Source organism: Babylonia areolata, chromosome 19, assembly GCF_041734735.1.
Source record: "Babylonia areolata isolate BAREFJ2019XMU chromosome 19, ASM4173473v1, whole genome shotgun sequence".
In the NCBI taxonomy this organism is placed as follows: domain Eukaryota; kingdom Metazoa; phylum Mollusca; class Gastropoda; order Neogastropoda; family Buccinidae; genus Babylonia; species Babylonia areolata.
Genome location: NC_134894.1, coordinates 63,588,849 through 63,614,580, shown reverse-complemented (window position 1 = coordinate 63,614,580; position 25,732 = coordinate 63,588,849). Strand labels below are relative to the sequence as shown.

Genomic DNA, 25,732 nt, shown 5'->3' with positions numbered 1-25,732 from the left:
CAAGATAAAAAAGCACTGCAATCAAAACATGGAAAAAAAAAACAACATTCAGGATTATAAAAAAAAAGTGCATGAGAAAAAACCAAAGAAGGAAAAACCAAAACAGGACATGATGGCCAAAGCACCAAATACACAGATGCCTTGACATCAAAGGAATCAAACAAAAAGCTCAAAAGGCCAGATAAAATAGTGTACTGAGGGAGATGTATTGGAGAGTTTTAAGGGGTGGGGTTGGGGGGAGGGGGAGGGGGAGGGGGAGGGGTCAGAGGGTGGACAGGGGTGGGGGTTGAGGGGAAAGATGATGGGGTCAGGTTAAGGAGTGGGGGTGGGAGGGTGGGGTGGGGGGAGGGGGAGGGGGAGGGGTCAGAGGGTGGACAGGGGTGGGGGTGGAGGGGAAAGATGATGGGGTCAGGTTAAGGAGTGGGGGTGGGAAGGGTGGGGTGGGGGGAGGGGGAGGGGTCAGAGGGTGGACAGGGGTGGGGGTTGAGGGGAAAGATGATGGGGTCAGGTTAAGGAGTGGGGGTGGGAAGGGTGGGGTGGGGGGTATCAAAGAGAAAGGAAACAGACCAACAGGACTGACCGTCAAGTTTTGGAGACAAACATCACACACACACACACAAATCTCTCACACACACACACATGCACAGAACAGTGAGATTAACTGAAAAGAAGAAGAAAAAAAAAGCTGGGAAATATGGAAAGAGAGAATGGGAAGATACGGGGTTAGATGGTGAGTGGGGAAGGTGAGGGAGAATTAAGGATGAGGGGGTGGGGGGGCGGGGGTTAGTTGGAGGGGAAGGGAAGGGGGTTGAGAGAGAGTGAGAATTAAGGATGAGGGGGGTAGATGGAAGGGAAGGGGAGGGGGGTGAGCGAGAGGGAGAGGGAGAATTGAGGATGAGGGGTGTAGTTGGAAGGGAAGGGTAGGGGGGAGGTGGTGAGGGAGAGGGAGAATTAAGGATGAGGGGGGTAGTTGGAAGGGAAGGGTAGGGGGGAGGTGGTGAGGGAGAGGGAGAATTAAGGATGAGGGGGGTAGTTGGAAGGGAAGGGGAGGTGGTGAGGGAGAGGGATAGGGAGAATTAAGGATGAGGGGGGGTAGTTGGAAGGGAAGGGGAGGTGGTGAGGGTGAGGGAGAATTAAGGATGAGGGGGGGTAGTTGGAAGGGAAGGGGAGGGGGGGAGAATTAAGGATGAGGGGGGGGTAGCTGGAAATTAGAAGGCAATGGAGGTGGAGGGGGGGTTAGGGGTGAGGAATGTGGAGGGGTGTCAGGTTCCTCTTGGCAGCTGAAGCCGGTGGACTGAGTTCTTCTTGCTCCTCCTTTTCTTTGATGCCGGAGCGCTGTTCAGACGCACGTCCTGTGGGAAAGCAAAACAACACCGTGTTCAGTTAGCGGTGACACACATTTATTTGTTCAGTCATCTCAAACCAGCCACCCCCTCAGACAGGAGGACCTACAGCTCCCTCCCCCTGTCACCATTCACCCCCTGGCTATTCATTCACTTTCCCAAAGCAGATCTGTGGAGGAGGGGGCAGTGGGGATCCCTCAAACACTGCAGGGAGGTGGCAGAACAGGAAAGACACCATCTGCCCACAGCATTCACTTTCTCAAAGCAGATCTGTGGAGGGGGCAGTGGGGATCCCTCAAACACTGCAGGGAGGTGGCAGAACAGGAAAGACACCATCTGCCCACAGCATTCACTGCACACCAGGCTCTGAGCATGAACCCCACTCTTGCCCTATCCCCTGAAGATTGACTGCAAAGTCAAACTGAGCGTCTAATCATTCAGATAAGGCGATAAAATAGTGGTCCCATGTGCAGCACGCACTTGGCACACTGCAAAGAACCAATGGCAACAAAAGTGTTGCTCTCTGACAAAGTTCTTTGAAAAAAATCCACTCCAACAGGCACACATATATATATATGCATGCACTCCAGGTCCTGACTTAACACACTGGGTCCTGACTGAACGCACTGGGTTATGTTGCTGTCAGACACTCCAGGTCCGGACTTAACGCACTGGGTTATGTTGCTGTCAGACACTCCAGGTCCTGACTTAACTGGGTTATGTTGCTGTCAGACACTCCAGGTCCTGACTTAACACACTGGGTTATGCTGCTGTCAGACACTCCAGGTCCTGACTTAACACACTGGATTATGCTGCTGTCAGACACTCCAGGTCCTGACTTAACTGGGTTATGTTGCTGTCAGACACTCCAGGTCCTGACTTAACACACTGGGTTATGCTGCTGTCAGACACTCCAGGTCCTGACTTAACACACTGGGTCCTGACTTAACACACTGGGTTATGTTGCTGTCAGACACTCCAGGTCCTGACTTAACTGGGTTATGTTGCTGTCAGACACTCCAGGTCCGGACTTAACGCACTGGGTTATGCTGCTGTCAGACACTCCAGGTCCTGACTTAACACACTGGGTTATGCTGCTGTCAGACACTCCAGGTCCTGACTTAACACACTGGGTTATGCTGCTGTCAGACACTCCAGGTCCTGACTTAACTGGGTTATGCTGCTGTCAGACACTCCAGGTCCTGACTTAACTGGGTTATGCTGCTGTCAGACACTCCAGGTCCTGACTTAACTGGGTTATGCTGCTGTCAGACACTCCAGGTACTGACTTAACTGGGTTATGCTGCTGTCAGACACTCCAGGTCCTGACTTAACACACTGGGTTATGTTGCTGTCAGACACTCCAGGTCCTGACTTAACTGGGTTATGCTGCTGTCAGACACTCCAGGTCCTGACTTAACTGGGTTATGCTGCTGTCAGACACTCCAGGTCCTGACTTAACTGGGTTATGCTGCTGTCAGACACTCCAGGTCCTGACTTAACTGGGTTATGTTGCTGTCAGACACTCCAGGTCCTGACTTAACACACTGGGTCCTGACTTAACACACTGGGTTATGTTGCTGTCAGACACTCCAGGTCCTGACTTAACTGGGTTATGTTGCTGTCAGACACTCCAGGTCCTGACTTAACACACTGGGTTATGTTGCTGTCAGACACTCCAGGTCCTGACTTAACACACTGGGTTATGCTGCTGTCAGACACTCCAGGTACTGACTTAACACACTGGGTTATGCTGCTGTCAGACACTCCAGGTCCTGACTTAACACACTGGGTTATGTTGCTGTCAGACACTCCAGGTCCTGACTTAACACACTGGGTTATGCTGCTGTCAGACACTCCAGGTCCTGACTTAACTGGGTTATGCTGCTGTCAGACACTCCAGGTCCTGACTTAACACACTGGGTTATGCTGCTGTCAGACACTCCAGGTCCTGACTTAACACACTGGGTTATGTTGCTGTCAGACACTCCAGGTCCTGACTTAACACACTGGGTTATGCTGCTGTCAGACACTCCAGGTCCTGACTTAACACACTGGGTTATGTTGCTGTCAGACACTCCAGGTCCTGACTTAACACACTGGGTTATGCTGCTGTCAGACACTCCATGTCCTGACTTAACACACTGGGTTATGCTGCTGTCAGACACTCCAGGTCCTGACTTAACACACTGGGTTATGCTGCTGTCAGACACTCCAGGTCCTGACTTAACACACTGGGTTATGCTGCTGTCAGACACTCCAGGTCCTGACTTAACTGGGTTATGCTGCTGTCAGACACTCCAGGTCCTGACTTAACTGGGTTATGCTGCTGTCAGACACTCCAGGTACTGACTTAACACACTGGGTTATGCTGCTGTCAGACACTCCAGGTCCTGACTTAACACACTGGGTTATACTGCTGTCAGACACTCCAGGTCCTGACTTAACTGGGTTATGTTGCTTTCAGACACTCCAGGTCCTGACTTAACTGGGTTATGCTGCTGTCAGACACTCCAGGTCCTGACTTAACACACTGGGTTATGCTGCTGTCAGACACTCCAGGTCCTGACTTAACACACTGGGTCCTGACTTAACACACTGGGTTATGTTGCTGTCAGACACTCCAGGTCCTGACTTAACGCACTGGGTCCTGACTTAACACACTGGGTTATGCTGCTGTCAGACACTCCAGGTCCTGACTTAACACACTGGGTCCTGACTTAACGCACTGGGTTATGTTGCTGTCAGACACTCCAGGTCCTGACTTAACTGGGTTATGCTGCTGTCAGACACTCCAGGTCCTGACTTAACACACTGGGTTATGCTGCTGTCAGACACTCCAGGTCCTGACTTAACACACTGGGTTATGCTGCTGTCAGACACTCCAGGTCCTGACTTAACACACTGGGTTATGCTGCTGTCAGACACTCCAGGTCCTGACTTAACACACTGGGTTATGCAGTTGTCAGGCATCAGCCTTGCATATGTGTAGCCTATATGGATTTGTCTGAATGCAGTGAGGCCACCTTGATTAAGAAACTGACTTTCCCGACACAGTATCAACAACATTTTCCACACTACAGCAGGTTTGGCTCCCCCCATCACCCCTTCCCAACAATCCAGTTTTAATAACACACTGAACAATCAACTTCCTGAGACCACTTGGAAAAAAAGAAAAAAAGAAAAAAGTGAACTTTTAAAATTAACTTTTAATGACAGAATTACCTTCATGCACCTTGTCCTTACTCTTGAGTTCACATGCATGCAGGCATGCACATCCTCACACACAACACGAGTCCATACACACAAAGAGTCTTCACCTTTCTTATTTCTGCTTGCTCTTCCGTTGTTGCTCTCTCCTCGGGACATTGTAATCTGTTCTCCTGTCCCGCTCTTGCAGTCGAGGTGCACGCATCGCTTCTGTAAACCACAAAACAGTACTTCCAGTTAAGGAGACACACACCAAAAAAACTTGACACCTGATGGGAAAGACTCATCGTCTCTACACACACCTGTCATCGATAAATGTTAGCACACACCTCTAGCCCACTGCCTGCAGTTTTATCTGTTTTTCCTATCAAGGTGGATTTTTCTACAGAATTATGCCAGGGACAACTGTTTTGTTGCCGTGGGTTCTTTTTACATGCGCTATCATTGATGATATTGATATTTAGGCCCTAAGGTGGTGAGGACTAGACAGTAAATCGAATGGGCATTGTACAATAATTATTACCTGTTGCTGGTTGTTTGAATGATTGAAATGATAACCGTTATATGTACTGCAACCTGACTTGACGCTGGACATGACGGCAGGGATGAATGACAGATGGAAGTCATTCTCATCTATCTCCACAATATTCATTACATGGTCAGTATTTATCATGCCCCGGATAAATGTAACACTACAGGATATAATGTAAATGGGATGCAACAATCACTGAAACTTTGGAAAAGAAAGGTTAGGCTTAAAGATTAAAGTACATACACTTCCAACAAGGAAGAGAAAGAGTGCATTCTCACACAAAAGACTGTAGTGTAATTACATTATACATGTCCTATCCCCTTAACTTGTTTGTATCGAGAACTGTCATGTTTGTACATCTGTCGTCCTAACGTGGAATTTAAATATAAAATTAAAAAAATACAGAGTAGGAAATGTAGCTACAAGTAGAGTGCCACCGGGCGGGTGGTTAGGATTGAAAGAGCAAGACAAAAACCAAAAAAAAAAAGACAATTCTTCAGACAGCTGGTTCCATGTTCCAGTACCAACTTCCTGGACTCCCATTCCCAGCTGACATCTCCAGCATCAAGCTTCAAATCTACGGGGAAGAACTCCAAACACTAACTTCGTCCACAACGTGCAGAACTGAACCAGGAAGGACTCAACAAAGCTATGTATCATTGTGTAGAAAATCTTCTATGAGAACAAGCGACTAAAGTGACATTCATTCTTCCCCCTTACAGCGGTGACACATTTTTCTTTTCTCTCTCTTTTTTTTTGGAACAAATAAATTCCATGTCGTACTAACTGTAAATCTATGTTAGTGCCTTGGTGTATAAAGGTGCCTGAAGAATGAATCCTTAACCAGTGTGACAAAGGTGGCCCTACCCATATCCGTGCAGAAAAGGGCAGAGAGGTCCCTTGAAGCACTGTCCGGACTCCCAGAACTGGCAAGTAATGGAGCTGATGTCGTGGGAGAACTTGCAGTCAAGGCGGTAGCAGCACCCCTCAAGGTAGAAGGAACAGGGCTTGTGATGATAGCTAGAACCTGGCAAACAATGCACACACAGCATTTAGCAACATCTCCAAGCTGAACTCGACATGAACAGACTTCAACATCAACACTTCCAAGTCTTAGTGCTCTAACACACATTTTTATTGCTCACTAACAACATCAGCAAACTGTCTTGGGGTTTGACTCCACATCAATGTCAACTCTTCTTCTTACTTACATTTTCTGGATAACAACAGCAGGAAAAAGGCAGCAGTCTTAGACTTCAAAGAAACCTTACTTCATAGATCTCTGCTTGTTGTTCTTATCATCATGTCAACCTCCCCTCTAACCACCTCCCAACCCCCAACAGCTTCCCTGAAAACACAACCCGACAACGCGCTCAACAGAAAAGTGAATACATGTCCGCTCACCAGCTTACCTCATGGCATCTGGCTGAAACAAATGCTGTCAATCTAACCAACAACACTGTTAATCTAACTGATTTTTCTCATCATCTGGCTGAAACAAATGCTGTCAATCTAACCAATAAGTGAATAACACTGTTAATCTAACTGATTTTTCTCATCATCTGACTGAAACAAATGCTATCAATCTAACCAACAACACTGTTAATCTAACTGATTTTTCTCATCATCTGGCTGAAATAAATGCTATCAATCTAACCAACAACACTGTCAATCTAACTGATTTTTCTCATCATCTGGCTGAAATAAATGCTATCAATCTAACCAACAACACTGTTAATCTAACTGATTTTTCTCATCATCTGGCTGAAATAAATGCTATCAATCTATTCAGTAACAAGAGTGCTGAAGCAAATCTTGCTATCGTTCTATGCAACAGCAATGTCCATCTGGCTGAAGCAAATGCAGTCACTCTGTACAACATCACACATCTCATGAAAGCAAAGTGCAAATGCTATCAACTGATCCAATAACTGCCAATGGCGAAAAGTATGAGTTCTACAACAGTACAAGCTCAACACAATCATTATTTCAGAATATTTTCATTATCTTTGTCTTGTTTACTAGACTTCTACACTACTAATATAAAATTACAACATTACTCAACAATTATGTTTTCAGAGGTTCATAAAAACAAATCTCATAGGAGTCATCAAGCTGTTTTCTTCAAGTCAAAGACCCTATGGCCTTTACCAGCCATTGGAACAGTGAAATCTTATCTACTGTGTGTAGGCCTCACAAGAGGAAGGCAGTGTCCTATCACGCCCTTCCAACATTTTAACCTGCCACAACCAAAGTCAGGCAGTGGGCACCCATTCAATCACACATCAGGTGGAGCAAGGAATACCTGAGTAAAGTGCCTTTTCCAAGGACATTACACTGGTGAACACTGCAGAAGTCCAAAGTCTAAATGACTATGCCAAAGTGCTTACACTTTGCAATTACTGTAAATATAACAATGGATAACTTAACAACGGACACAAGCAGACATTTTATTCACTCAAATTATTATACAATAAAAAAAAAACCCAATAAACAAACTTATTATACAATAAATAACAAAATAAATAAAATAAAACAATAAAGAAAGAAGAAGAAGAAGCGAAAAAAATGAACAGTGGTGAATGAAATATGACAAAAACCAGAAAATGAAAAACAAGAAGGCAGGCAGGTCAAAGGACACAGAAGGAAAGAAACAAAGAAAGAAAGAAATTATACAGAAGCCAAGAAATTAGAAGAAGGTGTAATATAAAAGAGAAAGCTAGCAACTGAGCAAGTAATGGAACTCAGTTCAAACCAATAAAACAAAGGATGTAACAAGTGAGGTAGAATATAAAAGAAAAATGCAGCAAGCAAAGGAACTCCAGGCCACAGCAATAACACAAAAACAGATGACAATGAAGTGAGGCGAGATATAAAAAGAAGTGTAGCCAACAAAGGAACTCCAGGCCACAGCAATAACACAAAAACAGATGACAATGAAGTGAGGCGAGATATAAAAAGAAGTGTAGCAAGCAAAGGAACTCCACAGCAAAACACAAAAACAGATGACGATGAAGTGAGGTAGGATGTAAAAAGAAGTGTAGCAAGCAAAGGAACTCCACAGCAAAACACAAAAACAGATGCCAATGAAGTGAGCCGGGATACAAAAAGAAGTGTAGCAAGAAAGAAACGTAAAAATAACAACACAAAACAGATGACAACAGAGTGAGGCAGAAGTGTATCAAGTAAAGGAAACTCTTAATTCACTTATTAAGCAACACAAAACATATGTGCAATGAAGGGAAATACCACGTAGAGGAAAAGCAACAACACATAACAGATGCCACTGCAGAATGGGGTATGATATGAATGAGAAATGAGTTCAGGTTCAAATAGGCAGGAGATTCTTCCAGTCTCCCAGGTCAACATGCCATGCATGTGCACAGCTACCGGTGCCCCCAACTCGTGTCGGACAACATATGCGCAAACACCCAGTACACATGTCAAAGATCTGGACAGCACAAAGTGGTCCATAGTATGGAAACTCAAACATACCCAGCATTCAACCCACCCTTAAAAGTGGAGGGCAGCTGCTGGTGAGATGGGTCAAAACAGGACCAGAACCTGCTACACAGAGAAATCTGTTGTGACAAAGTGATACAATACAGGTCAAGCCCATTGGTGGAAAGCGGTCAGTTAATCTCTGTGTGTCAATGCCTCACACACCACATGTCAGACGGATTAGTCAATGTATTCCCAGGTCCCTGGCTACTGACTGACAATGAGGCAAGGTCCAGAGTCAGTGAGTATGCCAATGAGTGTCAATGAGCATGGCAATGGGAAAATGTGAACACTGAACATCACTTGGTGTTGATACACAATCAGGGACACAGACAGCTGTGCTGGACATCAACACAGAGGCAGAATGTCTCTTACGTCGCACTCTGTTCTTTCCCAAGCGTCTGTGCGACTCGCTAAGCCAAGCTTTCTCCAGATCTTTAACGTACACCGCCTGATTCTGCGGCACATGCAGACAGGCTGCAGCGTCACTCAACACTTGGAACTCGGCAAACTGAAAGTAGAGCATCACTTCTTCAACACCATGCATGCACACTCTTTCTTGGAATGCCTCATCTTCTGTGACGTTTCAGCAAAGCGACTCCGGTGCTGTTCTCAGAGTGGCTCTGCACACCACCATGCCCTCAGAAAACCAGCACCATTCTGGTTCGGACAGTCCACCAGGACCTTACAATGGCACAGTCAGTAAGAATCAGGTCCTGGGAAGATGTGCACCAATATTTGGTACTGAACAGTCATTTCAATCTGACAGCAGACAGTTTGGGAATCTAACATTTTGTGAATCTGACCACCATGTAAACTGCAGTGATGGGGTTTAAACAAGTTTGCCAGTGCAGCCTGGCAAGTGCGGTGAACAGTGGGCTCAAAAAGTCATATGCAAAGACAGTCTTTGACCTGGTGATGAGATCAGGCACATGCTGCTCCTCTCCTTCACATACACCCTAGTATTTTCCCCTTCCACACTCCCTTTCCTTAGGGCCGTCTGCCTTGAAAGTCAACCCACCTCATTCTGTCTCATCCCCCTTCCATACTCCCTTTCCTTAGGGCCGTCTGCCTTGAAAGTCAACCCACCTCATTCTGTCTCATCCCCCTTCAACACTCCCTTTCTTTAGGGCCGTCTGCCTTGAAAGTCAACCCACCTCATTCTGTCTCATCCCCCTTCCACACTCCCTTTCTTTAGGGCCGTCTGCCTTGAAGGTCAACCCACCTCATTCTGTCTCATCCATTTCCTTAGGGCCGTCTGCCTTGAAAGTCAACCCACCTCATTCTGTCTCATCCATTTCCTTAGGGCCGTCTGCCTTGAAAGTCAACCCACCTCATTCTGTCTCAGGCACTATGAGGTATGTGACTGGCACTTTGGAGAATGGGCCAGGGGAAATCCTACGCTAATGTTACCTTAGATATGCCGAGGAGCAGACCCTCAATTCTATCCTTCTTCCCCCCCCCCCCCCCCAAAAAAAAAAATCACCCTTCAAAGTGGTCTTCGATCGGACTGTGCATCATATCACCACCCTGCCACCACCCTTCTCTGTCACAGAGTTTAAACAAATTCATAAAGTGGGTTGAAACAAAGTGAAAGATCAAGGCAGAGAATGTGTCAGTTGTTCACTCAGCTTCCGTGTAACTAAGAAAGACAAGCTCAAACTGGTCAAATTCGTCCAACCAATAGACCGGTGGAGAGTTCCACAGCCATCTTGGATCCTGTGCATGCGCATCCAACTTACATCATGGATGATTCATAATCATGTCAATCTTTTTTCTCTAAAACGGGACTGCAGTCACAGAGAGACAGACAGCCACACACACACACACAGTGTGATTACTGATCACCTGTCAGAAAGAGATTCAGAAAACACCAGGGTTGGAGGGAGAAGAGAGGGAGAGGGAGACAAAAGAAGGGCAGAGAGACTAGAGAGGGATGGAGAGACAGAGACGAGAGAGAGAGAGAGAGAGAGAGAGAGAGAGAGAGAGAGAGACCAGATGGGGGAGAGAGAAAGAGAGACGAGAGAGAGAGAGAGAGAGAGAGAGAGAGAGAGAGAGAGAGACCAGATGGGGGAGAGAGAAAGAGAGAAGGGAGGGGGGAGAGAGACGAGAGAGAGAGACCAGATGGGGGAGAGAGAAAGAGAGAAGGGAGGGGGGGAGAGAGACGAGAGAGAGAGACCAGATGGGGGAGAGAGAAAGAGAGAAGGGAGGGGGGGAGAGAGACGAGAGAGAGAGACCAGATGGGGGAGAGAGAAAGAGAGAAGGGAGGGGGAGAGAGAGACGAGAGAGAGAGACCAGATGGGGGAGAGAGAAAGAGAGAAGGGAGGGGGGGAGAGAGACGAGAGAGAGAGACCAGATGGGGGAGAGAGAAAGAGAGAAGGGAGGGGGGAGACGAGAGAGAGAGACCAGATGGGGGAGAGAGAAAGAGAGAAGGGAGGGGGGAGACGAGAGAGAGAGACCAGATGGGGGAGAGAGAAAGAGAGAAGGGAGGGGGGGAGAGAGACGAGAGAGAGAGACCAGATGGGGGAGAGAGAAAGAGAGAAGGGAGGGGGGGAGAGAGACGAGAGAGAGAGACCAGATGGGGGAGAGAGAAAGAGAGAAGGGAGGGGGAGAGAGAGACGAGAGAGAGAGACCAGATGGGGGAGAGAGAAAGAGAGAAGGGAGGGGGGGAGACGAGAGAGAGAGACCAGATGGGGGAGAGAGAAAGAGAGAAGGGAGGGGGGGAGAGAGACGAGAGAGAGAGACCAGATGGGGGAGAGAGAAAGAGAGAAGGGAGGGGGAGAGAGACAGACAGACAGACACAGTATGACAAAAGAAGAAAGATTGTGGAAGCAATCTGGAAAATTGTATATGAAGAGGAAAACAACATTAACAAAGAGAAAGTCTGGTATGAAAAGAACTGAAAAAGCATCAATTCTCAAAACATTGTGCTCCCAACCCTAGTGGGGTTTCTTTGGGGTTATCTTTACACAAGATAAGGAGGAAGATGGCACAATCATTCAGATGCTCATCTGCCAATACAGAGAGTCCGTGAGGGTCTGGGTTCAAATCCCCCTCTTGCCCTTTCTCCCAAGTTTGACTGGAAAATTAAACTGAGCGTCTAGTCATCTGGACGAGACGATAAACCGAGGTCCTGTGTGCAGCACATGCTTGGCGCACTGAAAAATAAGCAATGGTAATGAGTGCTGTCCTCTGGCAAAATTCTGAACTGAAAAGAAATCCACTCCAATAGGTACACAAATGTATACACATGCACCCAAGGTCTCATTAAGCACGTTGAGTTATGCTGCTGGTCAGGCATCTGCCTAGCAGATGTGGTGTAGTGTATATGGATGTGTCCAAACACAGTGATGCCTCTTATTTCAGACACTACTTATTTACACACTGAAATGGATGATCTGAAACAGTCTTCCCCAAGTCAGCCCCCCCACATCCCCCTCCCAACGCATGCTCTATCTAACAAGTGGACATACAGAAAAGTCACAGAAAACCACTGACCTCCGCCTCCAAAGCAGCCACGTCGAGATCTGTCAGATACTGCTGCTCAGTCTGCATTGCATGGTACAGCCTGTCCTTCCTGATGTCCTCTTCTGTCAGGGGCAACATGTCCTTCCAGGTCTTCTCTTCGTACACCATCGCAGCCGGGGACAGGCTGGTCGAGGGGCCTGGGGACGCCCCGTCTGAGCTGACCTTGCTGTCCCGGGTCTGGGTCGACTTGGACTCCATCAGCAGAAAGCTCGGCAGTTCTTCACTCCTAGGGTTCCACATCCCATAGAGGTCGCCCCAGCGAAGCAAGGAAGTCTCTGGACTCCCATCCACCTCTTCTTGGATGACACTCACCATGTTCTCCCTCATCCTCTCTCGCTGGTCGTGCGAGGCGTTCTCCACCAAGCAGGTGGCCGAACGCCAAGCAATGCAGCGCAGGTCAACCTGAGGAGGCACCTCCACTCTCAGAGGCCGGAGGTGGGGCGGGCTGAAGAGGCTGCTCACCTCCTCAAAGGCCGACGTGTCAGATGGCATTAAGCTGCAGCTGCCTCCTCCATTTTCCCCAACAGCTTGCTGACACTTGGAGGATGCCATGGTCCCGCAGTTACAGGCCCCTTCACAATCACAGGGGCTGGGAATGGGAGCAGGGCTGTACAGGACGCCCTCTAATTGGCCAGGAGAAAGTGTCACTGTTGGATCAACCATCTGCTCAAGCTGCTGCGGCAGGCGTCTCATCCCTAGGGGATCACTGAAGTCCAGTGCACTGGAACTCTGGGGCCAAAGATCTCTTTGGAATGACAGGAGATGACTGAAGGGCCCAGTTTGTTGATGATGAGAACGCGGAGTCAAACTCTCAAAGGTAGTAGAGAATCGACGATTCCAAAATAAATCTGCCACATCGTTTTGGCTGTGGCACTGCGAAGTGGAGAAAGGGCTGCGCTGGACGGCAGGGGGATGAAGGAGATGAGCACCAGCTCTGCTTAGGAGAGAGAATCCCGGGCCTGGATTAAATTGGATGATGTGCTCTTCTTCTGGACTACTCTCAACTGGGCACTTAATGACCACTCCAACACTGAAAGGTTCCCTGTAGGCATTCAATGATTGCTGTATGAGTTCTGTGGAAGATAAGCTCATGTCTAACAATCCTTGCGCTCGGATACCAGAAAAGTTGCGGGCATACAGCGGCTGACGGCGTCGTCCTCGTCGCAGAGGATCATCTATAACTTCCAAGGAATATCTATACTTCTCTGATGAATCCCAGTGAAGACCTTCACCAAAAGCTATTTCCTCAGGCTCCTCTTTGATGAAAAACAGGTTAAGAGGCCAATTAGCTCGTGGCAGACTGTCACTGCTCCAGATGGATGGTTCTCGACCGTTGAAAAATAACCAATCTTGATTAATGCTGGAACCGCTACCAACAGCAGGCTGATGGCCCTGGCAGTCAAACTGCACTCCCGGTGATCTTTCATTTAATTCATATCCAGACCCCAGGACTGCAGGGGACAGTACTGGATGAGTGGTCCCTCTGCCGCTTTCTCTTGATTCTGGCTGTGCCAAAGGAACCTCTGGCTGTGCCAAACAGGCCTCTGGCTGTGCCAAAGGACCTTCTGGCTGTGCCAAAGGAACGTCTGGTTGTGCCATACAGGGCTGCGATGCCTCTTGCTGAGCAAGATGGGGCTCTGAGGTGGAGCGCTGGCTGCCAGTGCTGTAACCCCCAGTGTCTCCAAGCTGCAGGGCACTGGTCGGCCAGGAGGGGTAGTTGGTGACATGCTGCGGGCCCCACACTGAGGACAGCTGTACGGGACTCTGGGCCTGGAGCCGACTGTCCTCTGCTTTCCAGTCCTCATCTTCTACCCCTAACCTCGTGCTCAGCATGCCCATCATGAGGAATCGTTCCGCCGGTTCATCATAGATGTTGCGGCGGACATTCTTTCTCTTCCATTCAGCACGGCTATCACTCCCCCCGTTCTCTTTTCCTGGATGTTTCTGTCTCCTCTTTTCAGGGGAAATGGCCTGGCCTCTGATCTTCAAAGGTTGAACAGGCAGGTTTGAACGCAGCGGACTCCTTTCTGGCCACACAGGGGGCATGTTGACTGCCTTTGGTTTGGCGCCTTTGGGGGTTAGAGGTGGAAAAGCAACCGTGTAGCTGCAAACAGAAAGACAAGTCTAGGTCAGTGGAATATATATCAAAATGAGCTGCAAACAGAAAGACAAGTCTAGGTCACTGGAATATATATCAAAATGAGCTGCAAACAGAAAGACAAGTCTAGGTCACTGGAATATATATCAAAATGAGCTGCAAACAGAAATGGACAATGCATCAAATTCTCTGCATCCCCTTCCTAACCTGCAAACAGACACATACACTGCTGTGGATTACAACAACTGAAATGGACAATGCATCAAATTTGCTGTCAGTATTTACAAGTGGGTTCTAAAACAGGCAAACCAGACCAAAGCAGTGTCAGCACATCACTGCATGTCCCTTGGACATGCCACACTCAACAAACTGGGAAAGCTCTGATGCCTCATAAGCAGAGATGCCAACCCTTGTTAAGTGTTTGTAGGTACAATCAGGGAAGTTGGTAGGAACATTTTGAATCTGGTAGGAACACTCAGACTCTGGGCCACATTAGCAAATGGGCTGTTTGATTGAGACGCAACTTGATTTAGCCACATTCTCTCTTGTTCGGGCAAATGATTAAGGTGACTGGTCCACTCAATGCTGTTTCAGTGTAAACAAGCATGCAATTAGCTGAGCATCATCACATGAGACCAAGGTTAGTAGTGACTGCCCTAGCTTCATATCCGATAAGTCAATAGCATCTGGGTAAAGTTACGACAGGAAAGCGTGTGACCATGCTATGTCTCTAGAGGTAGATGAATTCATCAGAACAATTCTGACACTGGCATAATGTTGGAACTGCGATCAAGCGGAACAAAACACGGCAAAATTGTAACAGCTAGCATCTATGGATGAGTATGTGTTGGGAGGAATGAATAATAATAATAATAATAATAATAATGGATACTTATATAGCACACTATCCAGAAATCTGCTCTAGGTGCTTTACAAAAACGCTTTTGATAACATAAAACATTATATCTATGTTACATGCACACACCAAAATGTGACCACACACACACACACACACACACGCACGCACGCACACACACACACGCACACTGCATACATACATTTTAACATACATGTGTATCTAACAGCTACCCTAACACATACGCACACATAGGCAGGCACAAACTTACATAGACACACGCACACACAATACACATTCATATACATGCATGTAGTTGTGGACTTGCCACAATTGAACTTATTGCTGAGGGAAAAGGTGAGTTTTGAGACGAGATTTAAAAGATGCGAGGGAATCAGAATGACGGAGGTTATCAGGGAGCTTGTTCCACGTCTTTGGCGATTGAAAAGAAAACGATCTGTGTCCATAGGTCTTACTTCTGACGTGAGGTATCCTGAGAAGTCGAGTATCAGAGGAAGAACGGAGCTGGCGAGAAGGGGTATAGATATGAATGAGTTCAGAAAGATATTTGGGGCCAGATCCGTTGACTGCAGAAAAGGTCAGAGTGGATAGCTTATAGTCTATTCGATCAGAAACAGGCAACCAGTGGAGAGACTGAAGGAGAGGAGAAACATGGTCAAATTTAGAAGCTCTGCAAATGAGTCTGGCAGCGTTATTCTGAATTCTTTGGAGTCTGTCTAACAGGTATTTGGGAAGGCCGGCCAAAAGAGAGTTGCAGTAATCCAATCTTGAGAGAACCAGAGAGCATACAAGTGTCTTGGTTGCATCGGTTGAGAGATAGTGGCGGATAGAGCTGATTCTACGCAGTTCCAAATAGGCAACTTTACAGATATTCGAAATGTGCTGTTGGAAGGAAAGAGACTGGTCCAGGATTACACCAAGACTGCGAACAGAGGGAGAAAGTGAAACAGGTGTGCTATTGATCAGAACAGAGTCAGGAAAGGAAGGATGTTGACGAAACTTCTTTGGACAGGTTATCATAAATTCAGTCTTATCATCATTTAATTGCAGCTTGTTGAGAGTCATCCAGTCCTTTAGGCCAGCAATGCACTCCTGTGTTTGAGTCACCAGTGCATCAAATTCAGCTATGGAAGCCGACTGATAAAGTTGTGTGTCATCAGCAAAGCTCTCATGCGACATCGCATGATGACTGATGACATCCGACACAGGAGCCGCATACAGCACGAAAAGAACAGGACCTAGGACGGACCCTTGTGGGACACCATATTTCAAGGCAGATACTCTAGAGTATGTACCATTTACACACACTTTCTGTGTACGATCTGACAGGTAAGACGTGATCCATGCTAGTGCAGTGTCACGAATACCAAAGGAAGTTTTAAGTCTGTTCAAGAGGATAGAGTGGTCGATAGTGTCAAAAGCTGCTGACAAATCTAAGAGAGCGAGAACAGATATCTTATCCTCATCAAATCCCGAAAGCAAATCATTCACTATTCTAAGAAGGGCTGTTTCGCAACTATGACCACGTCTATAAGCTGACTGGTGGGAATTAAGTAAATCATTCTATAAAACTAAAACTAATCATGTCTAATGAGTTATGACAGAGGACACAAATTACCTGTTCTCTAGTAAAACTAATCATGTCTAATGAGTTATGACAGAGGACACAAATTACCTGTTCTCAAGTTCTGTTCTGGACACTGGCTCACTCCTGGGTGCTGGCCGGGTCACCGGTCTCCTCTGTGCAGATACGTCTGTACAACACCAACACACCAACTGATCACTTTGTGGGAAACATATCACTGTATAGCAATGTCTGTACACCAATAACAACACAGACTGATCACATTGTGGTAAACATGTCACTGTCTGTGCAGCAATGTCTATACAACAACACACAGACTGATCACATTGTGGTAAACATGTCACTGTCTGTGCAGCAATGTCTGTACAACAACACACAGACTGATCACTTTATGGTAAACATGTCACTGTCTGTGCAGCAATGTCTGTACAACAACACACAGACTGATCACTTTGTGGTAAACATGTCACTGTCTGTGCAGCAATGTCTGTACAACACACAGACTGATCACTTTGTGGTAAACATGTCACTGTCTGTGCAGCAATGTCTGTACAACAACACACAGACTGATCACATTGTGGTAAACATGTCACTGTCTGTGCAGCAATGTCTGTACAACAACACACAGACTGGTCACTTTGTGATAAACATGTCACTGTCTGTGCAGCAATGTCTGTACAACAACACACAGACTGATCACACTGTGGTAAACATGTCACTGTCTGTGCAGCAATGTCTGTACACCAATAACACAGACTGATCACATTGTGGTAAACATGTCACTGTCTGTGCAGCAATGTCTGTACACCAATAACAACACAGACTGATCACATTGTGGTAAACATGCCACTGTCTGTGCAGCAATGTCTGTACAACAACACACAGACTGATCACATTGTGGTAAACATGTCACTGTCTGTGCAGCAATGTCTGTACAACAACACACAGACTGATCACTTTGTGGTAAACATGTCACTGTCTGTGCAGCAATGTCTGTACAACAACACACAGACTGATCACTTTGTGGTAAACATGTCACTGTCTGTGCAGCAATGTCTGTACAACAACACACAGACTGATCACTTTGTGGTAAACATGTCACTGTCTGTGCAGCAATGTCTGTACAACAACACACAGACTGATCACACTGTGGTAAACATGTCACTGTCTGTGCAGCAATGTCTGTACACCAATAACAACACAGACTGATCACATTGTGGTAAACATGCCACTGTCTGTGCAGCAATGTCTGTACAACAACACACAGACTGGTCACTTTGTGGTAAACATGTCACTGTCTGTGCAGCAATGTCTGTACAACACAGAGACTGATCACTTTGTGGTAAACATGTCACTGTCTGTGCAGCAATGTCTGTACAACACAGAGACTGATCACTTTGTGGTAAACATGTCACTGTCTGTGCAGCAATGTCTGTACAACACAGAGACTGATCACTTTGTGGTAAACATGTCACTGTCTGTGCAGCAATGTCTGTACAACAACACACAGACTGATCACACTATGGTAAACATGTCACTGTCTGTGCAGCAATGTCTGTACACCAATAACAACACAGACTGATCACATTGTGGTAAACATGTCACTGTCTGTGCAGCAATGTCTGTACAACACACAGACTGATCACTTTGTGGTAAACATGTCACTGTCTGTGCAGCAATGTCTGTACAACACACAGACTGATCACTGTGTGGTGCACCCGGAGTCACACTGCCCACCAGTCTGTTCACTGACAACCAGAATGGACTCCCTCCACAAAACACCAATGGCAAAATGTCACAAGAGGTCAGAGTTCCTACTGCTACATTTGTCCTCTCATGCAAGTTTCTTCATTCTGCCCAAGCTGGGAGTACGGATGTGCTCTATGTTTCAGTTCATACCTGCATGAAAAGGTCACTTAATGTAAGTGAACACTTTCCAGTAAAACAAACTTTTTTGTCTATCAGAACAAAAAGTCAAATCATAAATACTGTTGTATCATTCATTCACCAATGAATAATGGACCTCAAATTGTCTTATACCCCAGCACCATCTTCATAAATGGAATGGCGTTAATTATCTACACATTCAGCATTCTGTTACTTATAGTCATTATTCATGAATCATTCCGCCAAAATAACTTTTTCTAGCACTGGTACCTGCTGTTTGCTGATAAAATGTTAAAAATATATTCACACTCATACTCGCAAACACTAAAACGCTTAAGCTTGTAATTTCATTCACACACACACACACACACCCAAAAGAGAGCAAATACATTTAATCTAAAATGCATGCAATCTGTAAGTTGTAACTTTACCATCCTGTTCTCTTCCGTTGACAGCGATCAGGCCGTCCTGTGAAAACAGTTGAACCACCAACTGCTCCACTTCCTCCTTGCTCAAACACTGTAACAGTAAACAAAACTTTCTCAAAATAATGACAAACAAAACCTACCATATAAAAAACAATCACAAGAACTCGAGTATAAACTATTCATTCTCTCTTCCCCTCTCTTAGTTACATAAAATAAAATAAACAGAATAAATAAATAAATAAATAAATAAATAAATATATATATATATATATAACATCATAAAAACCAAGAGCCAGGCCATCACTCAATGATCCAGCAATAGGGAAGGCTAAAAACAAGCACCCAGACCTCCACTCAATGATCCGGCATAAGAAAAGGACCAGTGAAAGATGGGAGTTAACAGGGGCAACCCAGCTTTCAGTTTAGCACAATAATACACGAGTCTTTCGGCAAATTGCTCCTGCTCCTAACTGATGGTTGAGAACTTCAGTTAAAACCTCCTCCTTTTTCCACAGGCCTGCATCCTCTCTGTCAAACTTTGAAGTTTTATATGTCTGCGTACAACTTTGCACCCCACATGTGCCTAGATAGACAAGAGTGAAGCGAGATACTCACTGCCACTTTGGTGAGCTCCAGGATGAAGACATGCTTCTGCAGCACTTCATCCCTGACTGACGTATCCAGGAGCGCTGGCGCTTGCGAAGAATGCTGGGCTTCTTCGCTGACGTCCTGAATCAAGTCTTGGCGACTCATCTTAAAAATGCCTGCTAGACTTCGCAAAAGCTTTGTCAAATCCCTTTCGACCAATCCTAACGTATCCAAATTATCCTTAAGCCAAGAGAACAAGTTCTCTTCCAGAACACTCATACCAGACATGTTGGTATTTTCACCAGCAGGTTTGTCATGCATAGTACAAGCTACAATTAACTGCTAGATTGTACACTGCAAATAGACCTTTCAAAAATTGAAATCCAATTTGATTCTACACAAAAGAAAAATTATCTTCCTAATTTATTTTTTATTCCAGGACCTGTTTAGGTCCTATTACAATGGATGTGGCAGTTCTTGTACCATGTGCATCAGTGTTCAAAGCAGCTGATGTGCAAATTTATTTCATCTATCTTGGATAGGATAGGGATTTCAAAAAAATTGATCAGCCTTGCTGAATCTCTCCTCTCTTCCAGCGGACGTGTTTTTTTCGTCCTCAATTTTGATCAAATCGCTGTCTGTGTGGACATCCTTTTTCCAGAGCCAGGTCAGTTCACAGTTCACCTGATAACACACACACATAAAACGTACAGGTCAGGGTTCACAGATTCTAATTCCGATGACTCTATGGCATAGGTAATTTCTAAATGACAATGCATCACACCCGTAACTGTGACAAGTTTTTTGGGTTTTTTTTTATCTATCTGCTATGTCACGTAACGCCATGAGGCAACAGACTGCAAAAAATTTACCACTTTCCCCACTGATGATATTCAAATATCTTTGTGGGAAATGTGTACATGAGAAAGAATATCTCACATTAGTTTTACTTTTATTGTGTTTCAACAAAAAGCAGCTTAAAGAAACAATTTGCATCCATCATGACGATCACATTTTTCATTAAATATTTTGTTATCTTATAGGTTCCCAATGAATTTATTAACACAATCTTGATTTGTTCATTAATGTGACAATTGCAGTACCATTTCCATTGATTTATTTGACACATTTTGTGATTTAACAGAAATGTTAGGTTGCTGACAACATTCTGGAAAAACTAAAACTTGAGTTATCATTCAATTTTTCTCTTGTAGAACTCTTTACATATTATTTTAGCATTGTTTTCAAACAGTTCATTCAGTGGTTTTAAGTTCTGGTTCTGGGCAATAAACCTGAAATGCTGTGACTCAGAAGAAACAAAAGTATCACTTCCCGACAATGGATAGACCTCCTGCACTGTCGCTGGCAACACAGTCAATATCAAAGACACAAGCTTGTTGACATACAACTTAATCTAGTCACAACAAAATTGTAGACACCATGGAACAAACTTATGATACTGTACATGGTGTTACTGGATTCTGATTCTGTATTTGCTATTTTTTGTCACTTGGAACATGACAATAAAAAAAAAATACATTGACAAGTCCTCGTTAAAACTACACCAGCGAGATATATATAACTATATTATAGCATACTGGGCTCATTGTAAGCTCTTAACAACTGATATATACAGTGAAGATATTTTTAGTTTGTATGGATGCCTCTAAGAAGTTTTACTGCCTCAAAAATTGTTGAAAGTTGGCATCTCATGTATTACATTGTGGCATTCAAATGCGCATTAAAAAGTCACTTTGTGCAGATGGGTTCACAATACACAACACAATAACCACACTTCATTGTCTGTACTTAGGTATGGAGATTTGCCTTTTGGCAGCAGCAAGTGTCCAACATAAAAACAAACAAGTAAAATAAAACATATGAAAAATAAAAAGATAAACTGGATGGCACTGAACAAATAGCTATATATGTACAAATATACAGATTGAATTAGCGTGCACTTCCACTGCTGTCAACCAAACTACACTGCACATCTTCCCATGCCCCACATGCATATGTACACAACACAGAGTATGCAACTACTAAGATACCTAGTTCATTAAAAAATTCACAAATCAAATATCATGTATACAACTTCCAGGTACATAGTTTATTCAAAAATTCACAAATTAAATATCATCAGGCTAATAATATCAAATCACAAAGCAGCACTTCCATAGATCACTAGATTAAGAGACGGCACAGTAACACAACTTGAATTCATTCATACTAAATCAAAGACCCCAAACACTCCCCCACTCCATATCCTGCCCCCCCCCCCCCCTCCACTCCTACAGAAAAATACCTACATGCCTAAACGTATTCACCGTACTTCCTTCCCTTGCACACACATACACACATACAGGTTAGAGGATAAAAAGGTGTTCCTGGATTTCTTCTATGCACCAGAATCACTTGACAAGCTGTTATTTCCTGAGGCCTCCATTTACTGTTCCCTTATGCAACTTAATGGCACACTGTAACGTGTGAGGAATAACCTGCCCCCCTACTAATATACTGAACAAAAATATAGAAAATCGGACCACTGCACTGATATTTCATTTTCCATTTCAAATACAAGACGCATGTTGTGTATACAGCTCTATAAGAAGTTAGTACTTCAGTAGCTTCTTTATTTTTATTTTATTTTATATATATATATATATACAATTCCAGCATGTGAGTCACCAATCTTGGAGAATGACTCAAATACCAACTATAAGTATCTGGTTGTTTTGAATAAACTCAGTTTCATGTTCTCCAGGAGGTGTCACTGCATGTGGACTGAACAGGTATATCAATACATACACAACACCACATCCGTCAGGCAGATGCCTGCCCAGCAACCTAACCCAATGCACTGGTCACATTATGAGTGCATACATACATACATGTGAATCTATCGGAGTGCATTTCTTCTGCAGAATTTTGCCAGAAGACAACACCCATTTCCATCAGTTCTTTTTCAATATGGCAAGTGCATGCTGCACTGGGGACCTTGGTCTTCAGTGTCATCCAAATTACTAAACACTCAGTTTGATTTTCCAGTCAAACTTGGGAGAAAGGGGGAGGCCACAATTAAAAATTGTTGGGAAAACATTAGTCACACCCAGCCCCCCCCCCCCCCCCCCCCCCCTCGACCTCTGAAATCATGAATCAAATGCCGGACCTCCGAAATTGAAACTGTCAATGAGTCAATCTCAATTTGACTGATGTTTATGGGCGTTCTGCACGATCTTCGTGACTGTGCTAGTTCAATGGAATATATTACTGATTTGGTTAAGTTTTGCCAAAGTTCTGAAGTTTCAAAGTTGCACAATGAGTTTGATGACTGTCCAGAGTTGTAGCATAATCTGAACGACTATTCTGAAGATGATTTCTGTGTGAGAATTTTGTAAAAGTCAATCATACTGAGTGACCTAGACATCGACCGAGTTTCACCAATATTAAGAGTCTAGTCGGTACTTGAGTGTGAATTGATCGCCGGACCTCCGAAATTGTAAAATCGATTGCCGGACCTCCGAAACTGTGAATCGACTGCCAGGCCTCCGAAAATGTGAACTGATTGCCAGACTGTCAGAATCGATACTGTCAGTGATACTTATTGGCATTCTGCACAATCTTCTTGATTTTGCTAATTCAATGGATTATAGTTTTCTTTTCATTATGGAGAAATTACAAGTGAGGTAGGTTTGTTGTTTGTTTGTTTGCTGTTGTTTTTCTCCCCACCATCATAGGAAAACATATCCCTCAAAATGAAAAGAGCATAAAAAATCAACATGTTCATTGTTGCAATTCAAGTTGAGTAAGAAAAAGAATTTTAAAAGATGTGTTAGAAGACACTGCACACCAGACAAGCATTAAAAAAAAAACAAAAAAAAACAAAAACAAAAATCATACTGTAATTAGATTTTTTTCGAAGTTGACCATCAAATTTGACACTTTTGTTCGTGTTTGTGTAAGTACAAAGTAACATAAGCCTGGAAAAAATTCTTTTGCAACTTTATTATGTGTAGAAATTAAAATGCAGGAAAAATAAATATGTGCAACAAAAAAAGGTAATTATATTCTTAATCAATTTCTATAATAACCCACTATCGAAAGTCACAAGAGTTATTCCCCTTGGCATGGGATTTCATGGGTGATTAGTGCTGGGCGACCTGGGGGTAAGAGGGTTAAGAGACATTGTATAAATATTATCTATTCCATCGCGTCAATACCTGGTTTGTTTTTAAATCTGTATCTCATCAACTGATCAAACTCTCATATACAGTTGTCAGTGGCTAATTTGCTTTAAAAATCTGTATCTCAGTCTATTCCATTTGCACCATCTGTTCATCACTGGGCTATCACCTGAGGCACTCATCATCTGCTGACAGTACCACTGTAGTCAAAGTGTGTTTCACCACTCATGACACCCTACAGGTCGTCCAGTATCCACATTACACCATTCATACTGTCTGCTGACAGTACCACTGTAGTCAAAGTGTGTTTCACCTCTCATGACACCCTACAGGTCGTCCAGTATCCACATTACACCATTCATACTGTCTGCTGATAGTACGCTGTAGTCAAAAGTGCATTTTTTAATATATTTTTTTAATCACTCATGAAGCCACTACAGGTCCACTAGTAATAGTATCCACACAATCTGCATATCATCAACACAGTCTGCTGGTAGTACCACTGTAGTCAATGTGCATTTCATCACAAATTCTAAAAGAGCAATGTCATAAAAAAAATAATTAAATTTAACACAAAAAGAATTAAGTTTTTCTCTTTTACAAGCCCAAACATTTGCCATGAAACATATGTATTTGAACTCCTTTGTAACAAATTGTGATTTTGCCAGCTTCAACATACAAAACGTCTATCATATACAAAGACACCTTTTTCTCATTCCTTTTTTAACAAAATATGATTTTGTCAACTTTCACATACCTGTACAAATATCAAATTATATTGGAAACTGCCATTACCATAAGTACTTTAAACATGCCACATATCAAAAAATTATCCACAGCAGAAAGTACCTTTCATCCTTTCCTTGCACTGAAGCTGCAATTTTCAAAATTCAAAACACATATCTGTCAATCTTCCAAGCTTTTCATTTATCATTATTATGGAACAAATATATAATGAATTCCTGTCATCGATAGGTAAACATAGACCAGAGCAAACTACAACAGCAAACTACAATAGAATATCCTGGGGTGAAAAAAATGCAAAAGCACGTATCCCATACAACTAAGCTTATGTACTATGTCTTAAAAGTAACTTATTTCGATAACTGTCTTTCTTCTTCCCATTAAAATACTAATAAGAAAGAGGCAGCCAACCTGTGTCCATGAAACAAACCTTACATGAGCATGGCTGCCTGTGCCATGTCACTCAAAAGAAAACTTTGTGATCCGCGATAATTGTTGTCATGTTCGACATTTAACTTCGTTTTGTGCCGTTCTGTACACAAAAGAATTGCAAAAATAAGGTAATCATACCACTAGTGGCATCAACCATCCCGATGTGGGACCGTTCTCTTGCTGTCTGCGTGTCTCTCATACACGAGTTATCTGCCTCTACTGCTTTCCACAGAAATGCAACAGAGAGCATCGGATAACAGTCCTGAACCGTACAATACAACAACTGGAAAACAATATACCATTCAGACTAGGTAACCCGAAACCTAGTGACTTGTCCTCCTGTACGTAAATTCAAAATTTTTCTATCATCCCAGTCCAACAACAACATGGTTGCTTGAAGGGGCCAAAGCTAAGGACTCAAAAGGAGGCAAATCGTGTTGCACATTTTCCTGAATCATGGATTCTGATGACAGCAAAATCACATATAAATAATTTCAGATATACAGTGCTACTGATGGCATCTACGATATCGATTCTGAATGGAGGATTAAAAAAAAAAATGAAAAAGGAGCAAAGACAAGACTGCATCATCCGAGCATGTGTAACACAGTCGGGGGGGAAATGTGACACAACTTACCCAGTTGAGCGAGCCCCCTCAGTAGCATGGGTGATTGCATTTCTTCAAACGCAACTTTCTAAACCCTTGCAGAATGATTCTTAACACCTGTCTTGCACGACATACTTCAAATTCGTTGCAGTCGATCGAAGCTTCAACTTGAAGTTAATGTGAGACTA

The 25,732-nt window shown here is 44.1% G+C and overlaps 1 protein-coding gene across 1 annotated transcript; it reads right to left on the bottom strand.

Moving 5' to 3' along the window:
* Positions 1-1,134: 1,134 nt before the first annotated feature.
* LOC143294399 (uncharacterized) lies at positions 1,135-25,732 on the bottom strand. Its single transcript, XM_076605874.1, has 9 exons — positions 25,575-25,732; positions 19,605-20,261; positions 18,993-19,080; positions 16,765-16,843; positions 12,085-14,218; positions 8,962-9,097; positions 5,953-6,112; positions 4,664-4,763; positions 1,135-1,352 (listed from the first exon to the last, which is right to left on the bottom strand). The coding sequence occupies exons 2-9, from the start codon at positions 19,896-19,898 to the stop codon at positions 1,263-1,265; spliced, it is 3,081 nt and encodes a 1,026-aa protein (XP_076461989.1). The 5' UTR covers positions 19,899-20,261; positions 25,575-25,732; the 3' UTR covers positions 1,135-1,262.